The 21976-nt window shown below is 52.0% G+C and overlaps 8 protein-coding genes across 8 annotated transcripts; 3 read left to right on the top strand and 5 right to left on the bottom strand.

The window, feature by feature from the left end:
• Positions 1–843: 843 nt before the first annotated feature.
• On the top strand, positions 844–5625 carry N7482_006994 (putative Rho guanyl nucleotide exchange factor; the record flags this gene model as incomplete). Its single annotated transcript, XM_056689119.1, has 3 exons — positions 844–3076; positions 3130–5009; positions 5065–5625. The coding sequence occupies 3 exons, from the start codon at positions 844–846 to the stop codon at positions 5623–5625; spliced, it is 4674 nt and encodes a 1557-aa protein (XP_056541548.1).
• A 299-nt stretch (positions 5626–5924) lies between these two features.
• Positions 5925–8197, bottom strand: N7482_006993 (tRNA lysidine(34) synthetase; the record flags this gene model as incomplete). The annotated part of the gene is made up of 3 exons (XM_056689118.1): positions 5925–7723; positions 7818–7991; positions 8062–8197. 3 exons carry the CDS (start codon positions 8195–8197, stop codon positions 5925–5927), a joined length of 2109 nt encoding a protein of 702 aa, XP_056541547.1.
• Positions 8198–8632: 435 nt separating this feature from the next.
• On the bottom strand, positions 8633–10314 carry N7482_006992 (uncharacterized protein; the record flags this gene model as incomplete). Its single annotated transcript, XM_056689117.1, has 4 exons — positions 8633–9344; positions 9404–9644; positions 9701–10164; positions 10214–10314. 4 exons carry the CDS (start codon positions 10312–10314, stop codon positions 8633–8635), a joined length of 1518 nt encoding a protein of 505 aa, XP_056541546.1.
• A 343-nt stretch (positions 10315–10657) lies between these two features.
• On the top strand, positions 10658–11689 carry N7482_006991 (dihydrodipicolinate synthase family protein; the record flags this gene model as incomplete). Its single annotated transcript, XM_056689116.1, has 2 exons — positions 10658–11359; positions 11429–11689. The coding sequence occupies 2 exons, from the start codon at positions 10658–10660 to the stop codon at positions 11687–11689; spliced, it is 963 nt and encodes a 320-aa protein (XP_056541545.1).
• Positions 11690–11746: 57 nt separating this feature from the next.
• N7482_006990 (Zn(II)2Cys6 transcription factor) lies at positions 11747–13785 on the bottom strand (the record flags this gene model as incomplete). Its single annotated transcript, XM_056689115.1, has 4 exons — positions 11747–12126; positions 12180–12671; positions 12725–13656; positions 13706–13785. 4 exons carry the CDS (start codon positions 13783–13785, stop codon positions 11747–11749), a joined length of 1884 nt encoding a protein of 627 aa, XP_056541544.1.
• A 352-nt stretch (positions 13786–14137) lies between these two features.
• On the top strand, positions 14138–15422 carry N7482_006989 (D-mandelate dehydrogenase-like dehydrogenase; the record flags this gene model as incomplete). Its single annotated transcript, XM_056689114.1, has 5 exons — positions 14138–14456; positions 14508–14560; positions 14638–14804; positions 14855–15220; positions 15287–15422. 5 exons carry the CDS (start codon positions 14138–14140, stop codon positions 15420–15422), a joined length of 1041 nt encoding a protein of 346 aa, XP_056541543.1.
• A 522-nt stretch (positions 15423–15944) lies between these two features.
• Positions 15945–17660, bottom strand: N7482_006988 (tetratricopeptide repeat protein; the record flags this gene model as incomplete). Its single annotated transcript, XM_056689113.1, has 1 exon — positions 15945–17660. One exon carries the CDS (start codon positions 17658–17660, stop codon positions 15945–15947), a length of 1716 nt encoding a protein of 571 aa, XP_056541542.1.
• Positions 17661–18373: 713 nt separating this feature from the next.
• Positions 18374–21928, bottom strand: N7482_006987 (WD repeat protein; the record flags this gene model as incomplete). The annotated part of the gene is made up of 8 exons (XM_056689112.1): positions 18374–18622; positions 18677–18863; positions 18925–19013; positions 19069–20015; positions 20077–20293; positions 20357–21599; positions 21750–21828; positions 21892–21928. 8 exons carry the CDS (start codon positions 21926–21928, stop codon positions 18374–18376), a joined length of 3048 nt encoding a protein of 1015 aa, XP_056541541.1.
• Positions 21929–21976: the final 48 nt, after the last annotated feature.

Raw genomic sequence — 21976 nt, 5'->3', positions numbered from 1 at the left:
CTCCTTTGGGAACTGAGTAAGACAGACTCCCTACTTCCTGAGACCTCCTGCTTCCGATGCGCAGCTATAATTGCTTTGTTACCTATCTCTGGCGCGCTGAACCCTCATTTCACTACCTACTTATGCTTAAAACATGGCGGGATCGTTCATGAACCCAGCCGGTGGTTCACTACTTCGTACTGTGGATCCCATAGCATCTATCGCGTTCATTAGGGCCTGGAGCAATATCCCGTATTCAAGCTAGTCCATAGGAAGGGATAATACCAAGACATTATACAAGAGGAAACCAAGCCTCGATGGAATCGCCACTGGCGCTAATGTGACTTGTCAGATCGACCTTGCAGCCTTGTTGGGGCCAGCAACGGTTGTGTTGGCCCGCGTTGGCCCGACAAACATAAACAAGCCGATCCCACAGCACCGCCAGCTGAGCCTCCCGAGGCGCTAATAAGCCCCAGTCAACCAGTTATCGCGCTATCGCCGCCCGCTGACCGTATCACTCTTCCCCGCGCGCCAAAACAAACGCTCTCTCCTCTCTTTCCACCCTGCTTTCGCGTGACTCTAAACCCTCCATGCACCTGCAGCGTGTTGCATGGTCCTCCATCTGCGCCTGAACCCCTTCCATCAAGGTTCTATGGAGGCCGCGTTGAGCTGTTCCGACCATATGATGCCCGCCTCCCCTCCTACCTCCCCTCCCTGCCCTTGCTGAGTGTGCGCCGTTGCGCATTACTAGTTCTGCGTCGCTCCTTCTGAAACTCTGCACCCGGCATATCATTCTTCCTGCCACCACGTTTCAATTCGCCGAGACTGGTGTACTCACACCGGGAAAGTGCAACAAGGCTCGCCATGGCGGCCAACGCACCTGCGCCCGCGAGCACCGCCGTGTCGGACCTGCCGCTAGAACAGCTCAGCCTCTACCATACTGTCGATACCTACCTCTCTTCCATCTTGGTCTTCTACGGCCCTGTTGCAACGGCCAATGCCACGGTGAGCAGCTCGCGCATCCAAGCGCACATCTTCACACCTGCTGGCGTCCAGAGCTACCCTCGAATCACGATTTCACCAGCGGCACCGCTATATGCCGCAGTCAACCATCTCCCCCGCGAGAGACAAGGCGATGAGGTGGCCAGGGGACTTGCTGTCAGCATGCTGAAATATTTTGCGGAACTGTCAGATCCGCTCAGGAAGGGGCTGGCGGTTCCCACTCGGACTGGTCAGCGACATGGCGAGAAGACTCCGAAGTTATTTGATGAGATGCATGCAGCGGAGTTGGCCAGCCGTATGACCAAGGTGGAGGTTTCATCGGAAGTTGTGCGCGATATACGCAGTGCATACCAGGAACGCCAAGTCCCTTGGGCTGATATGGACGTTGTGTTACCTATGGGGACCATTCAACCATCTCAACGGCGGGAGAGTGCTGAATCAGCCCTTGAAGCGACACAGACTCTCCAATATGGCCCATATACATCCCTCATCCTGGCATTGGGAGATCCAGTGTTCTTGCCTACATCGCGACTCAAACGAGCACCGTCACAGCCGACTAACGTCAGCAAGTCGAGAATCTTTACACGCAGTCAAAAAGAGGCCCTTCGCTTGACAATGTGTGAGCTCGTTGATACAGAGGAGCGATATGTAGCGAAGTTGTATTCTCTGGTCCACGAAGTGGCGAATGAGTTCCGGCAAAAGGCGAAACGCAAAGGGCTATCGAGTACCAGCCCTGACGAGGAAGCTTTGGAGGCGCTCTTCCCACCATGTTTGAGCGAGATCCTGGAAGTCAACCTCGGATTTTTGGATGTGATCCGACATGTACTCGAAGAGACAGAGAAAGATGCCCTTGAGGATATCAGTCAAGACACCGAACTACCCGCATCCGGTTCACATCGCGGCTCATCAAGGGACGCTAGAGATGCCATTGGAGCCGCCGCATTTGCTAGAGCATTGCTTGATTGGTTACCCCAGTTCTCGCAACCCTATGCGGACTACATGCGAGCGCATACCGGATTTACCCAGACGCTCAACTCATTCATGAGGGACAAAACCTCCAGCTTTTCTCGGCGAGTCTACGAGACTGGAGAGCAGAGATTACGTTCTTTGCTAATGGAGCCTGTGCAACGTCTTCCTCGTTACAGTCTTCTGATCGATACAATGACAGGCAGCCTGCCGTTAGTCCATCCTGCGGTACGTCCTTTGCTAAAAGCTCGGGACATTGTGAAGGACATCTGTGCCTTGGACAGCTCGTCTCCATCTGGCCACGCGCAAAGTCTCCGGCGCCTGAGAGAGCTTGTTGATGGATGGCCAGCGAAAACATTTCCCGATGGCCGTTTGATCACGGCCGTGGATGTCAATGAGATTGCGCCACCATACCAATTGGACGCTCAGGTCCCAGGATGCGGAGCCGGAATTATGCTTCTCTACAAAAACTGTTTGGTGCTACTCGCGAAGCCTGCCGACAGTCGGGCTACCGCGCGAGGATTGCTGGCAGATATCGATAATGCGGCGTCATCAACCAATGATATGTCTATGGCCTTGTCTTCAGCGGAGCTCAAGGTTGCTCAGGTGTTGGACCTCCATACGGTGCGCTGCATGCAGTCCAACTGCGGCCGGGTTCTATTCATCGTACCCGCCACAATCCAGTCAAGCCCAAGCACCATGGATGCCGGCACCGAACTTCTTGCTTTAGAGCTTACCGCAATGTATGAGGGAAAGGCCAGCCGATTGATTGAAGAAATAACGAAAGCGAAGATTGAAGGCCGCTTCCCAGACCAAGAGCGGGAAGGTGGCAAATGGACTTTACGCAGCCCCCCTGGAATAACGAACAGCACGAACATTCTGGCATGTGTCTGCGAGGACGGGCAGAGTGTGACTCTCAACCAGGCCCAGTCATCGCCAATCCGACTGATCTTTGATACCCCGAAAGCCAAATGCATTGAGATGCTGAATGGGTCCGACCTGGATGTAGTGCTGTCGATATCTCCATCAAGCGGTGACCAGTTCAGGATGGAAATTGAGTCTGTGGTCGGATCTCCGTCTACGGATCTTGTGTCTGCAGACACCTTTGTTCCAACCCTCTCCAGACGTTGTAAGTGGAGTAAGATGTGATCTTCAGATCAAGCTATTGACTCTTTATACCAGTGCAAAATCTTCTTTCACCTCTGAACAGCTCTCGAAACCCGAAATTGATGAAGCCGTTGGTTCATTCGAACTTCGAAATTCTTCGATACATTGCGAGCAGCTTGGTCACACAAGTCAAATCGTCACGTAGCTTTCGACCGCCTTCTCCCACAAAGCTCATATCGAACCTCTGGGGGAGCAGCCGTGAAAACGTGCTGACAGTCAAGCAGCCAAACTCAGCTACTTTACTGGGTGAATTTCCAAAGATGCCTCCCCCAAGAGGCAATATTTCCAGATCCAACACGCTACCTTCTACTTTCCCTGGAAAGGACAAAGACAGGGAAAAGGAGAAAGAAAGGGCAAAGGAAAAGGAAAGGGAAGAAACTCCGAACAAAATATCGGTGGTGGGAGCATCAGGTGCTCGTGGATCAGACGGCCAACTTGGATCGCTGGAACAAACATTTGCTGCATACGTTCTTTCTCTACAGTCTCGCAGCGGGAATATCCTGGGGCGCATGCTCCGGGCCAGAGAGCATGCGGATCGTGCACCGGTTAACGAACTTTACAATATTCTGCTCGAGGACCCGAGCAAGCTACAAGCTGCCGCGGAGGTGCCGGTTGATACTTTATTTGTTGCCTTCGAAACCTTCATGAAAAATGCTTGGAAATGGAGCATGGGCCCAGTGTTGGATGCGCCCACCTTGAAGCAGCTTCAGAATCAGTTTGATACGATGTTTCCACGAGATTTCGAGGAGAAGTTCCGGAAATTTTTGGCGGATACCAGCCCACAGAACCGCCGTGCTCTGGCCGCCATCATTCGTCTTCTTGCCGAACTTCTCGATGCCTCAGGGAACGATGGGGACCGTGGGGCCCTTACGGTAGCCTTCGCTGAGGTTATTACGGAGGAAGGAGACCCTGTGCAGCATGTTTCGCTCCTGGACAGGCTGGTAGATGACTTTGACAACCTCTTCGAAGAATTCATCCCAGGCGGGACCTCGGTTGAGGGAACGCTCAGCTGCGACCAGAACAAGACTTCTCATGCAAACACTGGTTCTGTGAGCTCCAATAGCTCTTCATTCCGGAAGCGCTTTGGGTTTAGCTTACACAAGGACGGTCTGAAGGGCGAGGGGGAGAGCAAAGTCGCATCGATTTTACGAACCTTAAGCAAGAGGCAGAGCCCGGCTGATTCGGAGCCTAGCACTCCCAAAGGGACCTTGATCCGCTCTAAATCTACAGATGTGGACGCTCGCTTAGGTTTCCTTCGGCCTGCCTCACGCGATCGTCCCTATGGGTTTGCATCTGAGGAGCAAATTTCCCGGCCAGGCACCGGATACGGGCAACCGCCGTCATTGTCTTCCATTCGAGGCATATCGACTGATGGTGTCGTCAAACTTCGCAGGAAGCGAAGAAGCTCGTTGTCGGATCTGCGCCCTGACACGGCCTCATCTGATGTGTCGCATACCTCTTCGTCTCACCATTTGCGTCCAGTCACCCCATCCAACCGGCCGCGAGCTGAGATAACCACGCCCACAAGTCAATCTAGGCCTCAAAGTAGTTATCTAGCATCGCCGGTCCGGGCTTCATCACCGGCCAAAGCGGTATCGCCTGCTCGTCTAGGGTCGCCAATTCGGCAAACATCACCGACCCGCCCTTCCACCCCAAGTAGAAAGGAGAACATTGATCCCAGGGTACCGCAGACGGAGCGGTCAACCAAGTCCAAGAGTCACATTCCTGAATCGCCAACCCAAGAAAATAAAAGCCGATCTCGCGCGACCAGCATTCCTCAGCGAAATGCGGGCCTTCGGGAACGCGCAGCCGTGAATGGCCCTGAAATCAAGCGACCACAGTCCTCATCCTCGTCACAGAAGCAGCAGAAGCTGCGAATGCAAAGCCCGCAGAAGGTTCGTAAATGCTTGTAATATACTTGGGGTATTCTTGACTGACCAATCAATATAGCTTCGCGAACGTGTTCAAGCCGAGAAAAAGACCCAAGCTACAAGTCAGCTTGACTTCCGAGATGAGCTAAGATCTCTTGGTGATGAGTTGCACAATCTCAGGCTCACTCCGACGAAACAGTCTAGCATGGAGCCAAACGTAGGTTCACCAGAAGCCCAGCAATGTTCAGGCGCTGGGTCATCCCTTGAGAGTCGTCTGAAGAGACTTGAGGAGCGATTCGTCCATATATCTGGTGAATATAGCGGTCGAATGTATGCTCTTGAAAGAGACCTTGAGTCGTCATTGATTGTGAGCGAAAAGCGTGTGAAGAAGCTAGATGAACTATACAGAGAGGCTAGCGCCGAGAACGAAGCACTCTATGACCGGTTCAACTTGGAGCTCAGCAAGATCTCCAAGGACTTCCGAACAGGCAGTGCAGAAGAGGCTTTGGCGTCTCAATTGACGAATGCGCTAGAAGAGATTGGCCGCCTCAAGAAAGAGAACTTCCGACTGAAGAGAGAAGTTGGGGGTCTGAGAGCTCAATCAGCTGCTGTTGCATTACTGAAAGCAAGTGAACCGTGATCTCCAATAGATCTGCAGCTGTGATCTTGGGACCAAGCATCCAGACACGAGCCTGCTACATTGCCTTTTTTCTTCTCCCCCTCTTTCGATCCGCTCATCCTTTTTTTCTTTTTTCTGTGATACCACATCTATTCTCTCCTTTGTTCGCTCCGGGCATTTCAAGGTCGAGTTTCCTACTGTGTATTGATGGCATATTCAATGTTCTTGTCTGTCGTCACTTTCCATCCCGCATGCCCAGATGGGTGTGGGTCATGCATAGCACCGGAGATTATGTTTGCAAGACTTTCTTTCTTTTCTGTCTAGACCTGGTCGTTGTGTACACTATCAGATTCAGCTTCAGCTTTGACAGGCCCGCCCATAAGGCGTATTGCCTCAATGTCAACCATTTTGTACATCCAGTCCCACGTCACTTTCCATCTCTCTTCCCCATAAGAGAATTCGATTGTGTTGGGGCCTCTTTTCTTTGATAGAGCATCCAACCGGAAATCAAGGGTTGGTAGAGCTAGAAGCTGCTCAGCTTCCTGATTTGCCGGTTGCTGCGTCTCACAGGGTCTTTCCACAGCCAGTAACGGAATAGTGAAGCGCGTTGGCCCTGGAGCCTCAACGGCGAGAAGCTTGCGGAGCAGGTTCAGAGTGATTGCCGGGGTCTTTCCTCGTGCCCATTTCATTTCCGGTGACATCAAATGGTCAGCGCGGATCTTGGGGAGATCAGACTGTTGAAATGGCCGGATGACAAGTGTGATATTGCGTGTTTTGCCAGGCTGACTTTTTCGATTTTTCTCACTCGGAGTTAATTTGAATCGGAACCAGTACCTATCATCCCACAAGGTCCATGCCGTAGAGCTTGTAGAGGATTTCGAGCCAGGTTGAGAGTTGCGTTGTTTTGAATCCTGGACGGGAATATCAAACCGAGAGACTGGGGTTTTGTTTTTGAAGAATGGCTGACGCGATAGACGCCATATGTTCCTGCCACCGGGCGTCTGGCTTTCAGAGGATTTCAAAGCAAGAGGCTGGAACATCACGCCTCCTAAAGTGAAATTTTGCCGAAGAGGGGATGATGGATCGTCCTTCTCCTTGTCTTCATTTCCACGATGGGAGCCTTGCGGAAATACATGGGAGACAAAAGGGTCGTAGCTGCGTACCGAAAAGCGATTCCCATGGAATGGAGAAATTATTTCGGTGATGCGACGTAGGGTGAGAGATTGAATCTGGAAAACGCGAAAGGCAGGCAATTGAGATTGCAGGGGATCCAAGAATGCAGGAAGATCCAGAATCTGAAGAACCATTGTGCCTGCTTTCAAATTAAAGTCGAGTACACGAAGCCTCGATGAAAGAAGTTGATTGGAGAATTCGGTTGAGCTGTGAAGAAAAGATTGACTTGAACGTATCAGGGAGAGGATAGATGGTGCCTGCAATGCACGCGGCAGAGAATTGGAGGCGAGCATGCTGCGAATGGCATTGCGTGGAGTTAGGGTGGGATCAAAGTTGGTTGGATCAGACACGTATGGAATTTTGTTTTGGTAGCAAGTTTCCAGCAAACTAGTCTTGGGAAAGGAGAGGAGAGGGCGACAGATATAAATTCCACCAGTTGCGACGGAGATGTCGGAGGATGTGGATGGATTTTCTGTGCTAGATGACGAAACAGATGAGTTTGCTGCTCGTTTTCTGCTGGTGTTTTTTTCGCTTTCGTTAGGATTGAGAACGATGCTGCCTCTATTTCTGTCGTCGATTTGGACTTGTACCCGAGGATGAACGCCCTGCTTGGGGGTCAACTTTATTGACGAACCGCTCTCGGAGACTCCAAATAGGCCGTGACACTCTGGGATCCGAGCAACTTCGGCAATTCCCGAGAGGCCAGCACCCCGTCCTCCGGAGCTAAGTCGCCAGATGGTGGTCTCGACTGTATCATCCTGGTGATGACCCATAAGTAAGGCATCGATTCCGCTGTCACGGCAGGCCGTGCCAAGTGCCTGGAATCGCAGATGACGAGCATGAGTTTCGAAGGCAGATGGCAATGGTATTTTCCCTTCTTTCTGGCTTGAACGGTCTTGCTTTGCAAAAGAAGCCCAGTCCAGCTCCAAAATCTTTGTTTTGATGCCTAGATTGATGTTGGTAAAGATCAACTAGAAAGTCTCGCAGCACAAGCAGTGTCCTCCTCCTCAGAAGACAAAATTTTTAGATCGAGTACTTACCCATTGCAGTCAGCCAACCGGCCACAGTTCGGGCCTCTTGGCTGCTCTCTGCACGGGCACGATGGTCTACCACAAACGCGGTGACTGAAATGGGCCCAGCCAAGGCCGAGCGTTCTAATTGCCGACAAAGAAATGCCAGGGCCATGGAGTCAGCCCCACCACTGACGGCGAGGCCTAAGATGTTGGTCAGTGATGCTCATTATCTTATTATGATGATTGTTCTGTGCCACAAGATCTTTCTTACCAAGCCTGCGAGGCAGCTTATTGAAGTCATTTTGATTGAGACTTTGACCAGAATAAAGTTTTCCCTGCGCACCCAGCCAGGCACGGCGGAAGTGCTCGACGAATTGCGAGACTGAAATTGCTTTCTTACCGGCCATGAAGTGAATGCTCCGCGACGACCAGTTGACGCTCAAGATCCTCGGCGCCGGCGGATTAGTTTCCCCGAGGCACATGACCGGGTCAACCGCCTCCTTTTCCTGGCGAGTTTTGTTTTTCTTGGTTTTGTTTTGTATGTTTTTCTCATTCCGTGATTTCTAAGTCGACTCCTTTTACCTTCGACCCCAAAAATACGGTTAATGGCTAATCTGACGTTCTCTGGGAAATTCGAGATTGTAGCCTGGTCTGTGGCGGGCTAGGCGCTAGATTGGGCCGTCCGGAGGCATTAAGTCTACACCTACAGTAGAAAGTTTAAATTTGGCGGTGGGAGGCCCCATCATGACTTGAATGTGAGATTATTAACCAATGGCAGCGAATATACTCTGGTTCATGGTAGATATAACAATGCGGGTATCTTTTTCTATCTCTACTTTAATTTAGTACGCATCCTCCACGTAGCTTGTTGCCGCCCCCTTGCCGTTTTCGAGGCCATCCACCATCCGATCCAGGTGATCGGTTTCAAACTTGCCTTTTCTTGCCCACTCAGTGCCTGCCACAATTGGGCCCGTCTTGTAGAAGATGGCATCAATCTCTTCTAGCCGGCGGCCAGTAGTCTCGGGATAAAAGAGGTATATAAATGGAATGAAGCAGAAATTGAAAACCGTAAAGATCAGATACCCCTTCCAGCCCTGCTGGGACATCACCGATGGGGTCATCATAACCGTCGCGAAATTCCAAATCCAGTTCGAGGATGTTGTGATGGCGTTGCCGCTGGACCGTAGATGCAGGGGAAGAATCTCGGCGTTATACAGCCACGGTACAGCCAGGAAACCCAGTGCGAAGAACGTGTAGTATAAGAAGAAGGCAATGACGCAGACCACAGAGGCTGCCTTCGTGCCGGAACGAATCGTCAGAGACATGGTGAGAAAGCAACACCCCATCCCAAATGCGCCGATCATAAGACACCAGCGCTTTCCAATGCGATGGATGACCAGGAATGGAATTAATGCCGATAATAGATACCAGAGTCCGTTGAATCCGGATAGGAGAAGTGAAAGGTTATGGTCGAGGCCGACAGAGTGTTCAAGTAGATAAGAGATGTAGTAACCGATGCTGCACACACCAGACCACATTACCATGAACATGAGCCTAAAGTAAAGGGTTAGAATAGTCTAGTCCACGAAAGAGGGAATTGTCTTGTAACATACCACCATCCGAGTAGAATCCGACGAAGGTTCTGTGTCTCCTTCTCGTTCTTGAATAAATGGATCCACTTGCTGGCCCCATTGCGCTCTTCCAACTGAATGGCTTGGTTGATCAACCTGATTTCCGTTTGAACTTCCTCGTCTTCGGTGTTAGTTGTTCCATGCATTCTCATGATAACAGCAAGGGTCTGATCCGCTCGATTATGAATGAACAGCCATCGAGGAGATTCAGGCATCCAAGGTACTATCATACGTTAGCATACAACAGACAAGCGCAATGAGCAGCAACGGCGAACGTACCAACGGCGAGGAGCAAGATACCAAAGACACACTGTGCAGCAACAGCAAATCTCCATTCAAAGGACTCGTTACGTGAGAAAGACAGCGCGTAGCTCATCCAGTAACTGATGGACGCTCCTGTGCAGACTAGAACGTATTGCAATGCGCCAAACTTCTCACGTTTCCGGGCAGGTAATGTCTCGGCCTGCCACACTGGGATCAAAGAGGTATTCAAACCCGTTCCAAACCCGGCGACAATTCTGCCGACCAGAAATTGGGCGCGGGTATAGGAAGTAGTTTGAATCGTGGCACCGATCAGAATAAACGAGGTGCCGATCAAGATGGGGTTCTTGCGACCGAGACGTTCGCTGAAGAGCATGCTGAATATACTCCCAATGAAGCATCCGAGGGTGTACAGACTTGAGAGCAGGCCCTGCATGAAAGAGGACGGGTTGCCCATAGTGATGAGGTAGTCGTCAACAAGCCTGCATGCCAATTAAGAAATGCACCGCAAAAAGAGACAATCTAGCATACAAAATGCCCGACATGAAACCCTGATCGTATCCATAGAGCAGATACGACAGACCGCAGGTGACGGTCATCAAAATGCATAACGCTTGTCCTTGAATGGCCATGGTGCTGTACCCTGGCAGATGCCTGAGCTCAATACGTATGGAGTGGAGAAACGTCAACAAACGGCCATCGCAAGGCTTATGTAGGCGCTAAGTCTTGACTCTTCGTCCATTGCGGGTTCCTGTGTACGCCTCCGCACCCCACAGCTACCCCGGAAATGTTTGAACGGGGTTCGAGTGGCTCCACCCATCGCTAACAGCGCTCTCGGCTGCTTTCCGCATGAAGAGAGCCGATCGCTGGTCGCCTCATCGACCAGCACCCAAGACACATTTAATATGGGCTCGATGACCGGATTGTCTGACCGTACAAAATTAAAAATTCCTTTTGACTTTTGGCTTGAACAAGATGGGTTCCATTCGCCAGGCGTTTCCGCCAGGTATTCATGTGCCTTGCTTGACCTGGTTCAACCCCGACGCCACCCAGTCGATCCATTGGGAACTACAGGAACGGCATCTTGAATTCCTCGTCCGCAGCGGTCTTCATGGCATTGTGATCGCTGGTACTAATGGAGAGGCCGCTACCCTGACTCCCGAAGAGAAATCGCGTCTGGTGCGCCTGACTCGGTCAACGGCACAAAAGCTCGGGCGGCCTGGCCTGCCCATTACTTGTGGTACCTTTGGCGGGTGTACCCAAGCTATCATTGAAGACACGAAACTGGCTGCTGAGGCTGGGGCAGACTATGCGCTGGTTCTCGTGCCGTCGTACTTCCATTTCGCCTTGGACTCGGACGCGATCGTCGGGTTCTTCCAGGAGGTCGCTTCGGCCTCGCCAATTCCTATCGTGATCTACAATTTCCCTGGTGTCGCTGCTGGCCTGAATGTCAATTCAGAGATGCTGCAGACTCTGGGCGAGCATCCCAATATCGCTGCGGTGAAGCTCACGTGTGGAACAATTGCGTCGGTAGCTCGTTCCGCGGCCAAATTTGGCCGGGCAATGGATGGGAATGCTGCGTTTATCGCGCTGGCTGGCCAAAGCGACTGGCTAGTACCCTGCCTGAGCGTGGGCGGTGCCGGCTCAGTGACAGGCTTAGCAAACCTATATCCAAGGGTCAGTAATCAAGTGATCCAAGTGAGGGATGGAGAACGAAAGAGAAATGACTAACGGGTGCAAATGTAGACGCTGGTGGAGCTTTTCAACCTGTACAAAGCTGGGCAGACGGAGCAGGCGGAAAAACTACAACTTCAAATTGCCGTGGCTGAGTGGGGATTTGGAAAAGCTGGCATCAACGGAACCAAATGGGTGGTGGCCAAATACCTGGGATATCCAGAAGAGAGCTCATGGTGTCGCCGACCCTATCCGAAGTTCCTGGATGAGGAGAAGCAGGCTTGGGTGGTGAAGCAAGTGAAAATGACGGACCACTTGGAAAAGGAACTTTGAAAACGAGATCATGATGTTCATGGACTGCATAGATTCATTAAATAGATCAGAATGATGTTATACGATAGCAAAAGCACGATCAAACGTCTCGTGCATCACTTTTCTGATATCAACTCGGTGCTTCGTTTCATCCTGTCGCCGAGTAACTTCTTGGAGAACATCAGCCGTGATGCCGGCATTGGAGGCAACGTTCTCCATTCCCCTGATGCAAGATATAACCCACGTACGCTCCTCTGGGTCCTCGACTTCAACGCCTAGCATCAACAAAGGCCACAGCATATTGACGGGGAGCGAGGGCAAAGTCGTTACCGAAGCAGATGGGGTACTAATCGCTGAAATCGCCTGAGGGGAGGATGTCCAAGGGCTCTCCAGAATCATTTTAGTAACTTGTCGGATCTCATTCATCGCATCTGTAACGTCTGTGGTGCGTGGGAGAGCTAGAGAACTTGTTAGTGACCATGCCTGCACGAATCTGGACGGATTGGCTTACTTTTGTATGCCACACGATGCAAATGAATGAAGGAGGCATAGTAGTTGGCATGGTACACCCTCATGGTCCGGGTAATCGTTTCTGCCAAGTTGGGGGCCAACAAGGTTGCAAGTTTCCCCGCTACAGCATGGTCCATCAGCGGCGGTCGCTGCTGCCACAGAGATTTGATGTCTCGACTGATTGCAGCTGCAATAACCATGGTCTCCGTTTCATCTTCGACCGTTCCTCGGCGTCGATGCCAGGGGTCAATTTTGGTGATCCGGCCCATGAAAAGCTGAACTTTCTGGAAGAAAACGAACGCTGGCCGCATGATGAAATCTTCCAAGGCTGCTTCGGCATCGTCCAGCCCAGGATCAACATCGGCGATAGAGCTGTCAGGAGATCGCAGGTCCGTGTTGATCGTACTGTCCTCTTCGGTGAGAAACAGGCCGTCGCCCCCGGCACTGACGGCTCGTGCATCGAGAAGCCGTAGCCACGAGAGAAGCCGTTTTTCTGGCGGGCATCATGTCAGCGACGTCATGTAGTACTATCACGGGGTCGTTTACCAGTCACACTGAGGGATTCAATATCCACCATCTGCAACGCATGGAATCCCTCTCGGAGATTGGCATGCGCCTTGGACACGTCTTTTGTCAGAAGGTCAATGTACGACAGCAAGAAGAGCACTGCGAGAATGTGTCGTAGCTGCGATAAAATGATTTTCCTGTCACGGCCAATCTCCCTCAAACAATCTTCCAATCTCTCTTTGGCTATACGATAGTATTGGGTGTATGTTGCTGACTCCAAGGTGCCCGCGGACTCTAGTTCCAAAGCAACAAAGGCAATGACACCAAACTTCACCATGAGCGAGGTCGACGTCATCGAGGTCAATTGCTTTCGCATCCAGAACCAGCGCGCCGTGGTCTCGACAGTAGCTAGAATCGGCGGTGCTGCCGAACGAGCAAAGTACTCGGCTAGCTGAGACTCACTCCAACCGATGGCAACGGTCGGAGATGCCATCGTGTTGAGTCTTGGTTGTCGTTCAACCAGAACGTCATTGTCTGCGATGGAGCTTGCACAGATCATCGGGATTGACGCTGACATGGAAAGAGAGGTATCAGGCCAGGGGACCAGCTCCTGGGAGGAGGTCAGGCCGAGGCTGTCCCAGCTAGGGGATAAAGCAGTAGGCGAATAGTCATCCCACATGAAACTTGCATAGTTGAAGATGCGATTGATGCTAGGATCATCACTGGGAAGAACCTCTGCCGTCGAAACTACGGCCTCGACGGTCGACGGCGAAGAGGCCTTTGTGATGGCTGTGGAAGGCTCAACCAGTTCAGGCGACTCGGTTTGGAGCTGTTGCGGTAGACGCTGGCGTACTTTCTTCGTCCGCACGCCCGGTCGCAGACCTGTCTCCTGCTGCCACAAGCAGTCTAGCTGCAGGCGGCTGCAATGCCCGCAGTCGGGCCGTTTTTCATCACATCGAACTTTGCGCCGCCTAGTGCTCTTTAGTCCTCCGGACCCCAGAAAAGCGACGTCTCACTTACCGACAGGTCAGGCATCCGTTGCGCGTGCGTGGACGATGCCGCCTATCCAGGTTCGGGTGCTGTTCCCACTGATAGAACATGGTGAGTATGCGAGGAGGTGTGCGAGGATCAGTGTGTCGCATCGCGATCGGGGCTCATACAGCTTATCTCGCCCCTCCCTAACTCTCCGGCTCTGACATTCTCCGGGGAAATATCCACATTCCCCGGTCCTCAACTCGCTCGACTCGGCTATGTGCCGTTTTAGGAGTTGTGGCGACGGGCCCCACTCACTAGTCCAATTATAGTTAAAGGTTGGATGCTGTTCGCGTCGCGAGGATGCGGGGATTCAAAGTTAGAGCTACAAAAATCGTGAACTGAACCAGCGTTTGGTGCGGCCTTTGGGTGAATGAGTTTTTCTTTCGTCAGTGACAGCCTGGGAAATAAGGTGTCGAGATGGCGTCGGACAAGCCGATCGTGCTCCACCTTGGAGATCCTATCGAATTTAACAAGGAACTCTATGCCCAGATATCCAAAGAATTCATTGTAATTCGCCCCTCATTAGAAGAGCGGCAACGCGATGCATTTCTGAAGGCCCTGAAGGAGAAAAAATGGGGAGACTTCCAGGGTATTTTCAGACCGTTTTGGAACACCGGAGGGGAAATGGGGCGTTGGGATGCTGAACTGATCCCGTTGCTTCCGCGGTCGTTGAAGGTGTACGGAAGTGCAGGGGCAGGTTATGACTGGATGGATGTTGATATTCTGGCCGAGCACGGTAGGCCTTTTAGTTCTTCAGTGCTCATGCAAAAGGCTCATCACATACTAGCAATCGTCTACTGCAATGGGGCTCAAGCATCAAGCGAAGCTGTGGCCGATATGGTATGCATTAGTCGTCTCCATGGACGACAAGAAGCCTATCATGACCGCTGATGATATTTTCGCCCCAAAAATAACAGGCCATTTTCCACATTATCTCCGTCTTTCGCAATATGCAATGGTCTATGGACGCGGCACGCTCGGCGGATCCCAACCTCTGGCTTGAAGCGCACCAGAATACCGCAGCCACCGCTCATAACCCACAAACTCAGATCCTGGGCATCATCGGTCTCGGAAACATTGGCTAGTAAGTATTGATGAGCACCCCTCGGTAGTACTATCGCTCACCGTGAAAAGCACCATCGCACGCAAGGCCTATGCCTGCTTCGGAATGAAAATCTATTACCAGGATCTGTATCGTAAGTCCACGGAGCAGGAGGAAGCGATTGGGGCCTCCTTCTGCGAATCGCTTGACGAGCTTCTTGGCGTGGCAGACTGCGTTGTTCTCGCAACACCGTTTGGCGGATCAAAGCTCATAACCCAGGAGGCACTCGCAAAATTCAAGATAGGAGCCAAATTTGTAAACATTGCGCGGGGTGCTCTGGTCGATGAGGCCGCTCTGGTTAGTGCTTTGAAATCTGGCCACCTATCGGCGGTAGGTCTGGATGTTCATGAGAATGAGCCACACGTGAACAAGGAGCTGGCACAGATGAGAAACGTCACGTATGTTGACTTGTCCCTCGAGACGAATGTGTGATAAGATAGATGCTGACTTGAACGTCCCAATAGGCTCACTGCGCACACAGCCGGAGGTGCTGTGGAAACGCAGATCGGATTTGAGAAACTGTCCATGGAGAATGTCCGGCGGGTCTTGACAGGACAAGAGCCGCTAACACCAGTGAACAAACATCTTCTTAAGGGGTAGATTAGACAAAGATTTCGGGCCATTTATCAACTCGTTTCAATATAATATACATGCAGAGTCAAAGCCGGTAGTACCGAAGTAGCTTTTCCGGAGATTTCTCTTGTGTTCCGCAACACCGGCGGCTGCGGACCTGATCAGCTATCTGATTTCATTTCTGTTCGTTAGGTGGAGATTTCTGACCTACTCCAGTACAGCGTGCATTAGTGCGTATACCAGCAAGTAGAGGTACAAGTTTTCAAGTTGAAAACAGAACCACCGTCAAAAAATTGGAATAGAGGAACACATTTTGAAAACCTTCATGGGCCAAATCCAATCCGCAGATTGTCTCGAGAGTTTGCGAGCACGTGCTGTATTAGACTTTTTTCTAAACAAACGAGGCTATGTTCGCAACTTTCTAATTGGGAACTTCGATTTTTAGATCAAAGAAAAGGTTGCCGCTGACTGTCTGTGTAGAATCAACAGTCGTCTCGTATCATATTCCGCCACCTATTTAGGCTCATAAACCCCACCGAATAATGACAATCAATAGCATCCACCTTGAGAACAGGCGCTCTCCGGCTCCGGCGCCTGTGAAGTATCAGTGCGACAGAAACACGACGACTTCACAGGAATATCAGCCAACGCAACCGCGATCTTCAGCTGTGGCGCGATAACCCGTGCCTCGTCCATACGTCCTAAACGAACCAGACATTCGTGGTAACCCTGCAGAGCCCACACATTATTCGGGTGCTGACGTGCGCGGATGACTGAGTCATCAAGACCCAAGTCAGCACGATACACAGCTGCCGCATCCTCCACATGGCCTTGTTCCAATAGCAAAGCAGCATATGCATGGCGCGCCGGCTGCATCCAGCTCCATGGCTCACTATAGCCCAGCCCATCATCCAACTCGATGGAGCGGCGGAGGTGCTCGAATGCCTGGGTATAGTTTCCCCGTCGGTATTCAATTTCGCCGTCAAGCATGGCGGATGCTACGCTGAAAATATCGACGCATCTATTCGGGAAGTCCAGGCGAGACTCTGGGACGCGCTTTGCTGCGTGGTGGTAGAGGTCTCGCTGGCGCTCTGCGTCAGGAATGCTGCCGAGGGCTGCGTAGGCAACGCCCTTGGCGTAGTGCGCCAGCGCAGTTGTAACACAGTATAGGTCTTGGTCCTCAGGGAGCGGGCGCTGAAGGATCTCCTCCCACATTCCGAAGCGCACCATGATATGTGAGCGTACAGAAAAGAAGACTTCGGTAAAGTCGGCTATTGACTTCAAGAGCGCTATCGGCAACGCGGCTTCCATGCGATCAGCAGCGTCGAGCGCAACATTCTTTTGACCTGCGAACATTGCTGCATAAATGAGAGTGTGGTAGTTATGCATGCGGTAAATGGAATAGAAATTGAAAGCGCCTTCGTGTTTCATGTACTTCTCGTCTGCGAGTGTAGCTTGCTGGTTACTTCGAATGGCAGCTCGATAGTCACCGACCTGAACATCCAAATGGGATGGCATGTGGTTCAGATGTCCTGAATCTGGTACTAGATCACGCAGATTATCGGAAGGCACTAAGCCGAGTTCAGGAGTGGGCGACATCTCGATAAGGTGGATGTACAAGTGTAGCAGGCCAGGATGCCGGTTCGCATCTTTGTGCGCTAGCGCTCTCTCCAGCACTTCCTTGGCCTCAAGAGTACGTGTTCCTGGGTTGGGTTTTCCAGTGACCAGATCCCATAGTTTCCAGGGTGTAAGGCTGATTAAAGCATCGGCGTAGAGAGTAGCAACATCTAGGTCATCTCCGTACTCCCGGTATGCGACTTCCATCGCATCCGCATAAGCTTGGTTCTGAGCTTTATATTGCTCCATACTTGCCGGCTCATCGCTCTGATAGCGAGTCTGGATGGCGGTGATGAGCGCCTGTTCCACTGGGGTTGCAGACGTAGCGAGAGCCTGTGCCTTTCGCGAGGCCTGGTACGTGCGCTGCACCATGACCTTCAAATCGGTGCCAAATAACTCCCATGATTGATTATAGTTTGGACCAAGAGCATATGCGATGGCCCAGTAGGCCATGGCGCAGGATTCATCGTGCGCAATGGCCTGCTCAAGGCATGTGGCTGCTTCCTTGTGGTTGAAGGCATAGGTCCACGTGAGACCGCGATTGAACCATATTTGGGCTTCAGGACTGTTGGTAGTAACACGTCTTCCGAATTTACCGAGATCGAAAGCATAGTCTGTGCTTTTGAGGGCCGAAGTGTTGTCGGTCATGCTTGGTACGGATTCTGAAGCGTATTGTTGTTGGAAAGGGAGGGGGTGGAACCTTGGTGAGGGGACTGAAGTGCGCACGCCATTTATACCCGCGCACCACGAACCTCACGTAAGATTGTAGTAAATTAATGGGAGAACAGAAGAATACGAGATTCAAAAACGTCCGACAAACCAAGACCCTCTTTCTTAGTAAGATCCCATTGTTTTTCACGTCTGTTCCTTCCAAATAAGTATAATGCATCAGCTAAAACCCCGTGTTGGTCCGCGGAGCTGAGGTTTAAATGCCTGGTCTCAGTCATCATTTTACCCAGAGGAGATCAACAAGGGCCAAGGATATCTCCCTACAGCATGAAACATTATGAAAGCAGCCATAGCGAACATATATGCAAGAGGTATCTCGAGTCTACGTACAAAACGCACGCTCTGCACCCACAGGTCTGACTACCCGCCGTGGACAAGCGCTGACACCAAGAGAGACGGGAAGGAAAAGCGAAGAACACATGGGAATAAGGCATGTAAGCAAGTACAAGAGTAAACAGAGAGCATCTTCATATGTACTAGGGCCCGTGCTTCGCCTGTTCAATTGAAGAAAATGCCACACACATCGTCGGTTCGCAACTTAGACCAAGCTAGGGGACCGCGAATAAATCAGAAGAGGACAAGAGAACTACATGGAGACAGGTATTTCGAGAGGGCTTTTGCAGTCATCTCCCCTAGGTGACGACTGAACCAGCGGCCGATCCCGAGTTGGTCATTGAGTGAATACTGCCTGGAGGCGCGCTGCTCTCGCCATTGGGAACATTGGCTTCGCCCAGGGTGGGATGGTTATCGTCGGTGTTTATCAAGGACCGCGGAGGTCGGATCTGCTTCTTGCCGTTGGCCTTGTAGTGCAGAACCATGTCTCCAGAGGTTCGCCAGAGATGCGTCCGGATAGTAGCCAGGGTCATATTGGGCGGGCAGAGCTAGTAAAATCAGATTAGGGTAAACAGTCTTCAGAAGAACCAGGCAAATCTTACCATTTTCTGGCAATACAGCTCCAGGTACTCCTCTGGTGGCATTTGGCTCGCCTCGGGCTCATCGGGGTTCGCTGGATCAATGCGCTCAGCTACATAGGCAAGGACCTTCTTGGTTCGGAGCATGCGGTTGGCATTGAGTCGCGAGCTGTTGTTAGCGCCATTTGCAGGGCCACCGTTGGCAGTGGGTCTATAGCACACAAGTGTTAGCTTTCAAGATAATTACCAAAGCAGATGTTTCTGGAACTCACGCTTCGGGTTTCACAACTGGTGGTAGAGAATCGTCAAACGGTTTCAAGATGAAGGCTATCTTCACCTGCTCTTTGAACGGGATTTGATTCTAGAGCGACAATCAGAAAGCCAGCACAAAGCCACGGAGAAAGATCAAAACATACCTTCAGGAGCAATTCACCAAGCCAATGAGGAATGGCCTTCTCTAACCGCTCAATATCTTGTCCAATGTGACCCACGGTGCCTCGGTAGAGATCCGATGCCACTGCAGTCTCGCCAGTTTCTTCCTGGATAAAAACCGAGGTCCGCGGGGGTATGTCCAGTTGAGGAGTCTCGTTTTCTGCACTAGGAATGATCGATGTCACCAACTCCCGATTAGGGTTTGCTGACAGGAACTCCTCATACTCATGACGAATCCGATCGATGACTCCGCTGATATTGGCCTCGTAAACCTTCTCCTCCTTGATCGACGAGATTTCAGACTCCTCGATCTTCTCTTCCAGAATTTGAGGCTTGGTGTCGGTAGAGGTACGCCCAATTTTCTTCGGGAAACTCAACTTCTTCCCGAAGAATGATCCCTTTTTACGCTCCTCCCTGTCTGGCTCTGCGGGCGATTGCGGAAGCCCAGGGTTTGAAGCCGCATCGGACGCAGACAGCGGGTTTTTCTCTGTTTCGAGCGGCGGCGGTCTGGACGAGAAATAGTCACCGGATTTATCCGAGAAGGAGGACGGCCCAGCATCGTGTTGTGGGTGAATCGTAGGAAGAGCATCGGGGGTCTCAACATCGAATGCTGGGAAGGGATTATTGCTCTGCATGGAAGTGCTCAGATATGTCGCAGACGATGGTGTGCCAACGTTGATTCCAAAGCCTGGGGTGGTCGGGCTTCCGGGGAATTCCATTCCAGGACGCAGAGTCGCGGAAGGGTCGCCGTGGATAGGGATTCCGATGCTGCGCGGAATGTCATCTCCAGGTGCGGATGTGCTCAAAGGATTAAGCTTGGCGAGTTCCTCCGCTTTGGCGATGGCGGTCTCGCGGTACGTGTTATCACGTTGAATCTCCTCATCCACTAGTGGAGCGAAGAGCCAACGCAGGATCCATTTTCCAAGATTGACTATATGAAAATGTGAGCAAGCAGAAGAATATAAATCATCGAATTCCAACACAATACATACTTCGTTGATCCTCCCGGAACTGTGCAAGTTCAGAGGCAGGGAGATCAATCTCGTCCGCATAAACCTCAGCATCGAAGCAGCGGTTGGGCTCAAGAATAACAGACAGCCTGCCCGTGCGCACATCGATTGTGCACCAGTGGGAGATACTTTCCGTAGAGTTGACTTCGGTCGCTACATCATCAATATGGCGTTTTCCGAATGTTTGAACGGGAACACACTGCATGCGTAGTTAGTAAATGTTCAACGGACTAGGAAGCTGAATCTTCAATGCCTAACTTGCCTTGAGCAGGTCCCACAAGACCACCTCTCCTGCCGAATCCTGCGTGAGAGTTCGCCTCCGATCGTTTAGCATCAAGCACTTGATCAAACCGTGCTGCCCCTCGATGGTTTCCTCGGGCAGTGAGTGCACCGGAATGGTTAGACCAATATCATTCTCCGAGTCCGGTTCTCCAGAGTGTCCGCTGGAAGGTGACGGAGTGCCGAGCAGCTCCGACGTGGCTGACAACTGCAGTGCCGCGTTAAACGGAATCTGCTTAGGCATCTCGCCCGTCGAGGTTTCCGGTGCCACCGCGGTAGAGTCGATCGTCCGCGCGGGATCCGGGAACGGTTCAATACCGACTGTGGTATCGACATTTCTCCAGCGATTAATGCTAGACCTGGGCGTAGCTGTCCAAATGAAGTCACCAGCTGCCACAACCTTGACAACGCCCTCATGTTCCTGCAGTGCAGCAACACAGGTGCCTTGCTCGAGGTCCGAGGAGCCACGAGTATCGGTTTTAGCAACCAAACCTGATCGATCGCTAGAGTAGAAGACCGATAGATCCGGTTCGTCCGAGTATAGCGACCACACGCTGTCGTTGTGCATGGTCAAGGTGTTCATGCAGCGTCCGGCGGTCAGAGACCACACCTTGATAGTCTGGTCCGAAGACGCAGTAATTATCGTATCACCGGCCTGGTTAACCAGGATATCCCTAATATTATCGGTATGGCCTACGAACTTGGTGACTAGCTTCCCGGACTTGGGATCCCAGACACGGACCACATTCTCGGGCCCGCCGCTGGCCAGCACCGAGTTCACTGCGCCCAAGGCATAGACCGAGCCCTTCTCAGTCGTATCGTCTCCACCAGCGTCGATACTTAGGATTTCGCCGCCGCCGTTCAGATCCCACAAGTAAAGCTTGTGGTCCAGGCCGCCCGACGCAACCCAGCTGGCCTGGCCGCCTGGAGTCGCGAGTGCTTTGACATAATCGCTATGCTTGCCGATGCGCTCTGGGACCTCGGTAGACTCGGAATGCGGGCGCCACAGTCGAACTGTGGTGTCGGACGACGCCGAAATAAGCGCAGAGTTATCCTGGGTTAAGACGATATCATTGATCCAGTGGCTGTGGGCTTGAACCTGAGTCTTGAAACGAGTCGGGCCCGGCTTGCGATTGGAGGTCGAGAACGGATCCGGGGAATGGAGGGGATTGAGGGAGAAGTCGAGGTCCCACGAGCAAATGACACCGTCGCGGCCTGCGGAATACCTAGCGCGCAGAAACAGACGTCACATTAGAAGCTGTGCAACCCACGTGGAAGGCGGCTGCCAGAGAAACCCAGAAGCACACTAGGTCCTGCCAATCGAATGCCAGGCATTTGCTTGGCCTCGAGGGAACCGGGGGCCAAGGGGTGCTTACAGGATGGAGTTCTGACGGTCAACGGTCAGACCGTTGACCCCCAGCCGGTGCCCACCGGGGGCATCGGGCAGAGGGAGCACTGGAAAACGGTTGGTCAGTTGGTGAACCAGCAGTCGAGATCCCAATGGAGATATTGGCTTACCGTAGGTGACCCTCTGGTGGCTTAGTTTCCGTGCCATACATGCAGTTGGGGAGTGGAAGAGGGAATTGCGGAGGAGATGCGGAGC

The sequence above is a fragment of the Penicillium canariense genome, assembly GCF_028826845.1.
Source record: "Penicillium canariense strain IBT 26290 chromosome Unknown utg000004l_segment0_segment0, whole genome shotgun sequence".
Lineage (NCBI taxonomy): Eukaryota > Fungi > Ascomycota > Eurotiomycetes > Eurotiales > Aspergillaceae > Penicillium > Penicillium canariense.
This window is presented reverse-complemented; position numbering and strand designations above follow the sequence as displayed.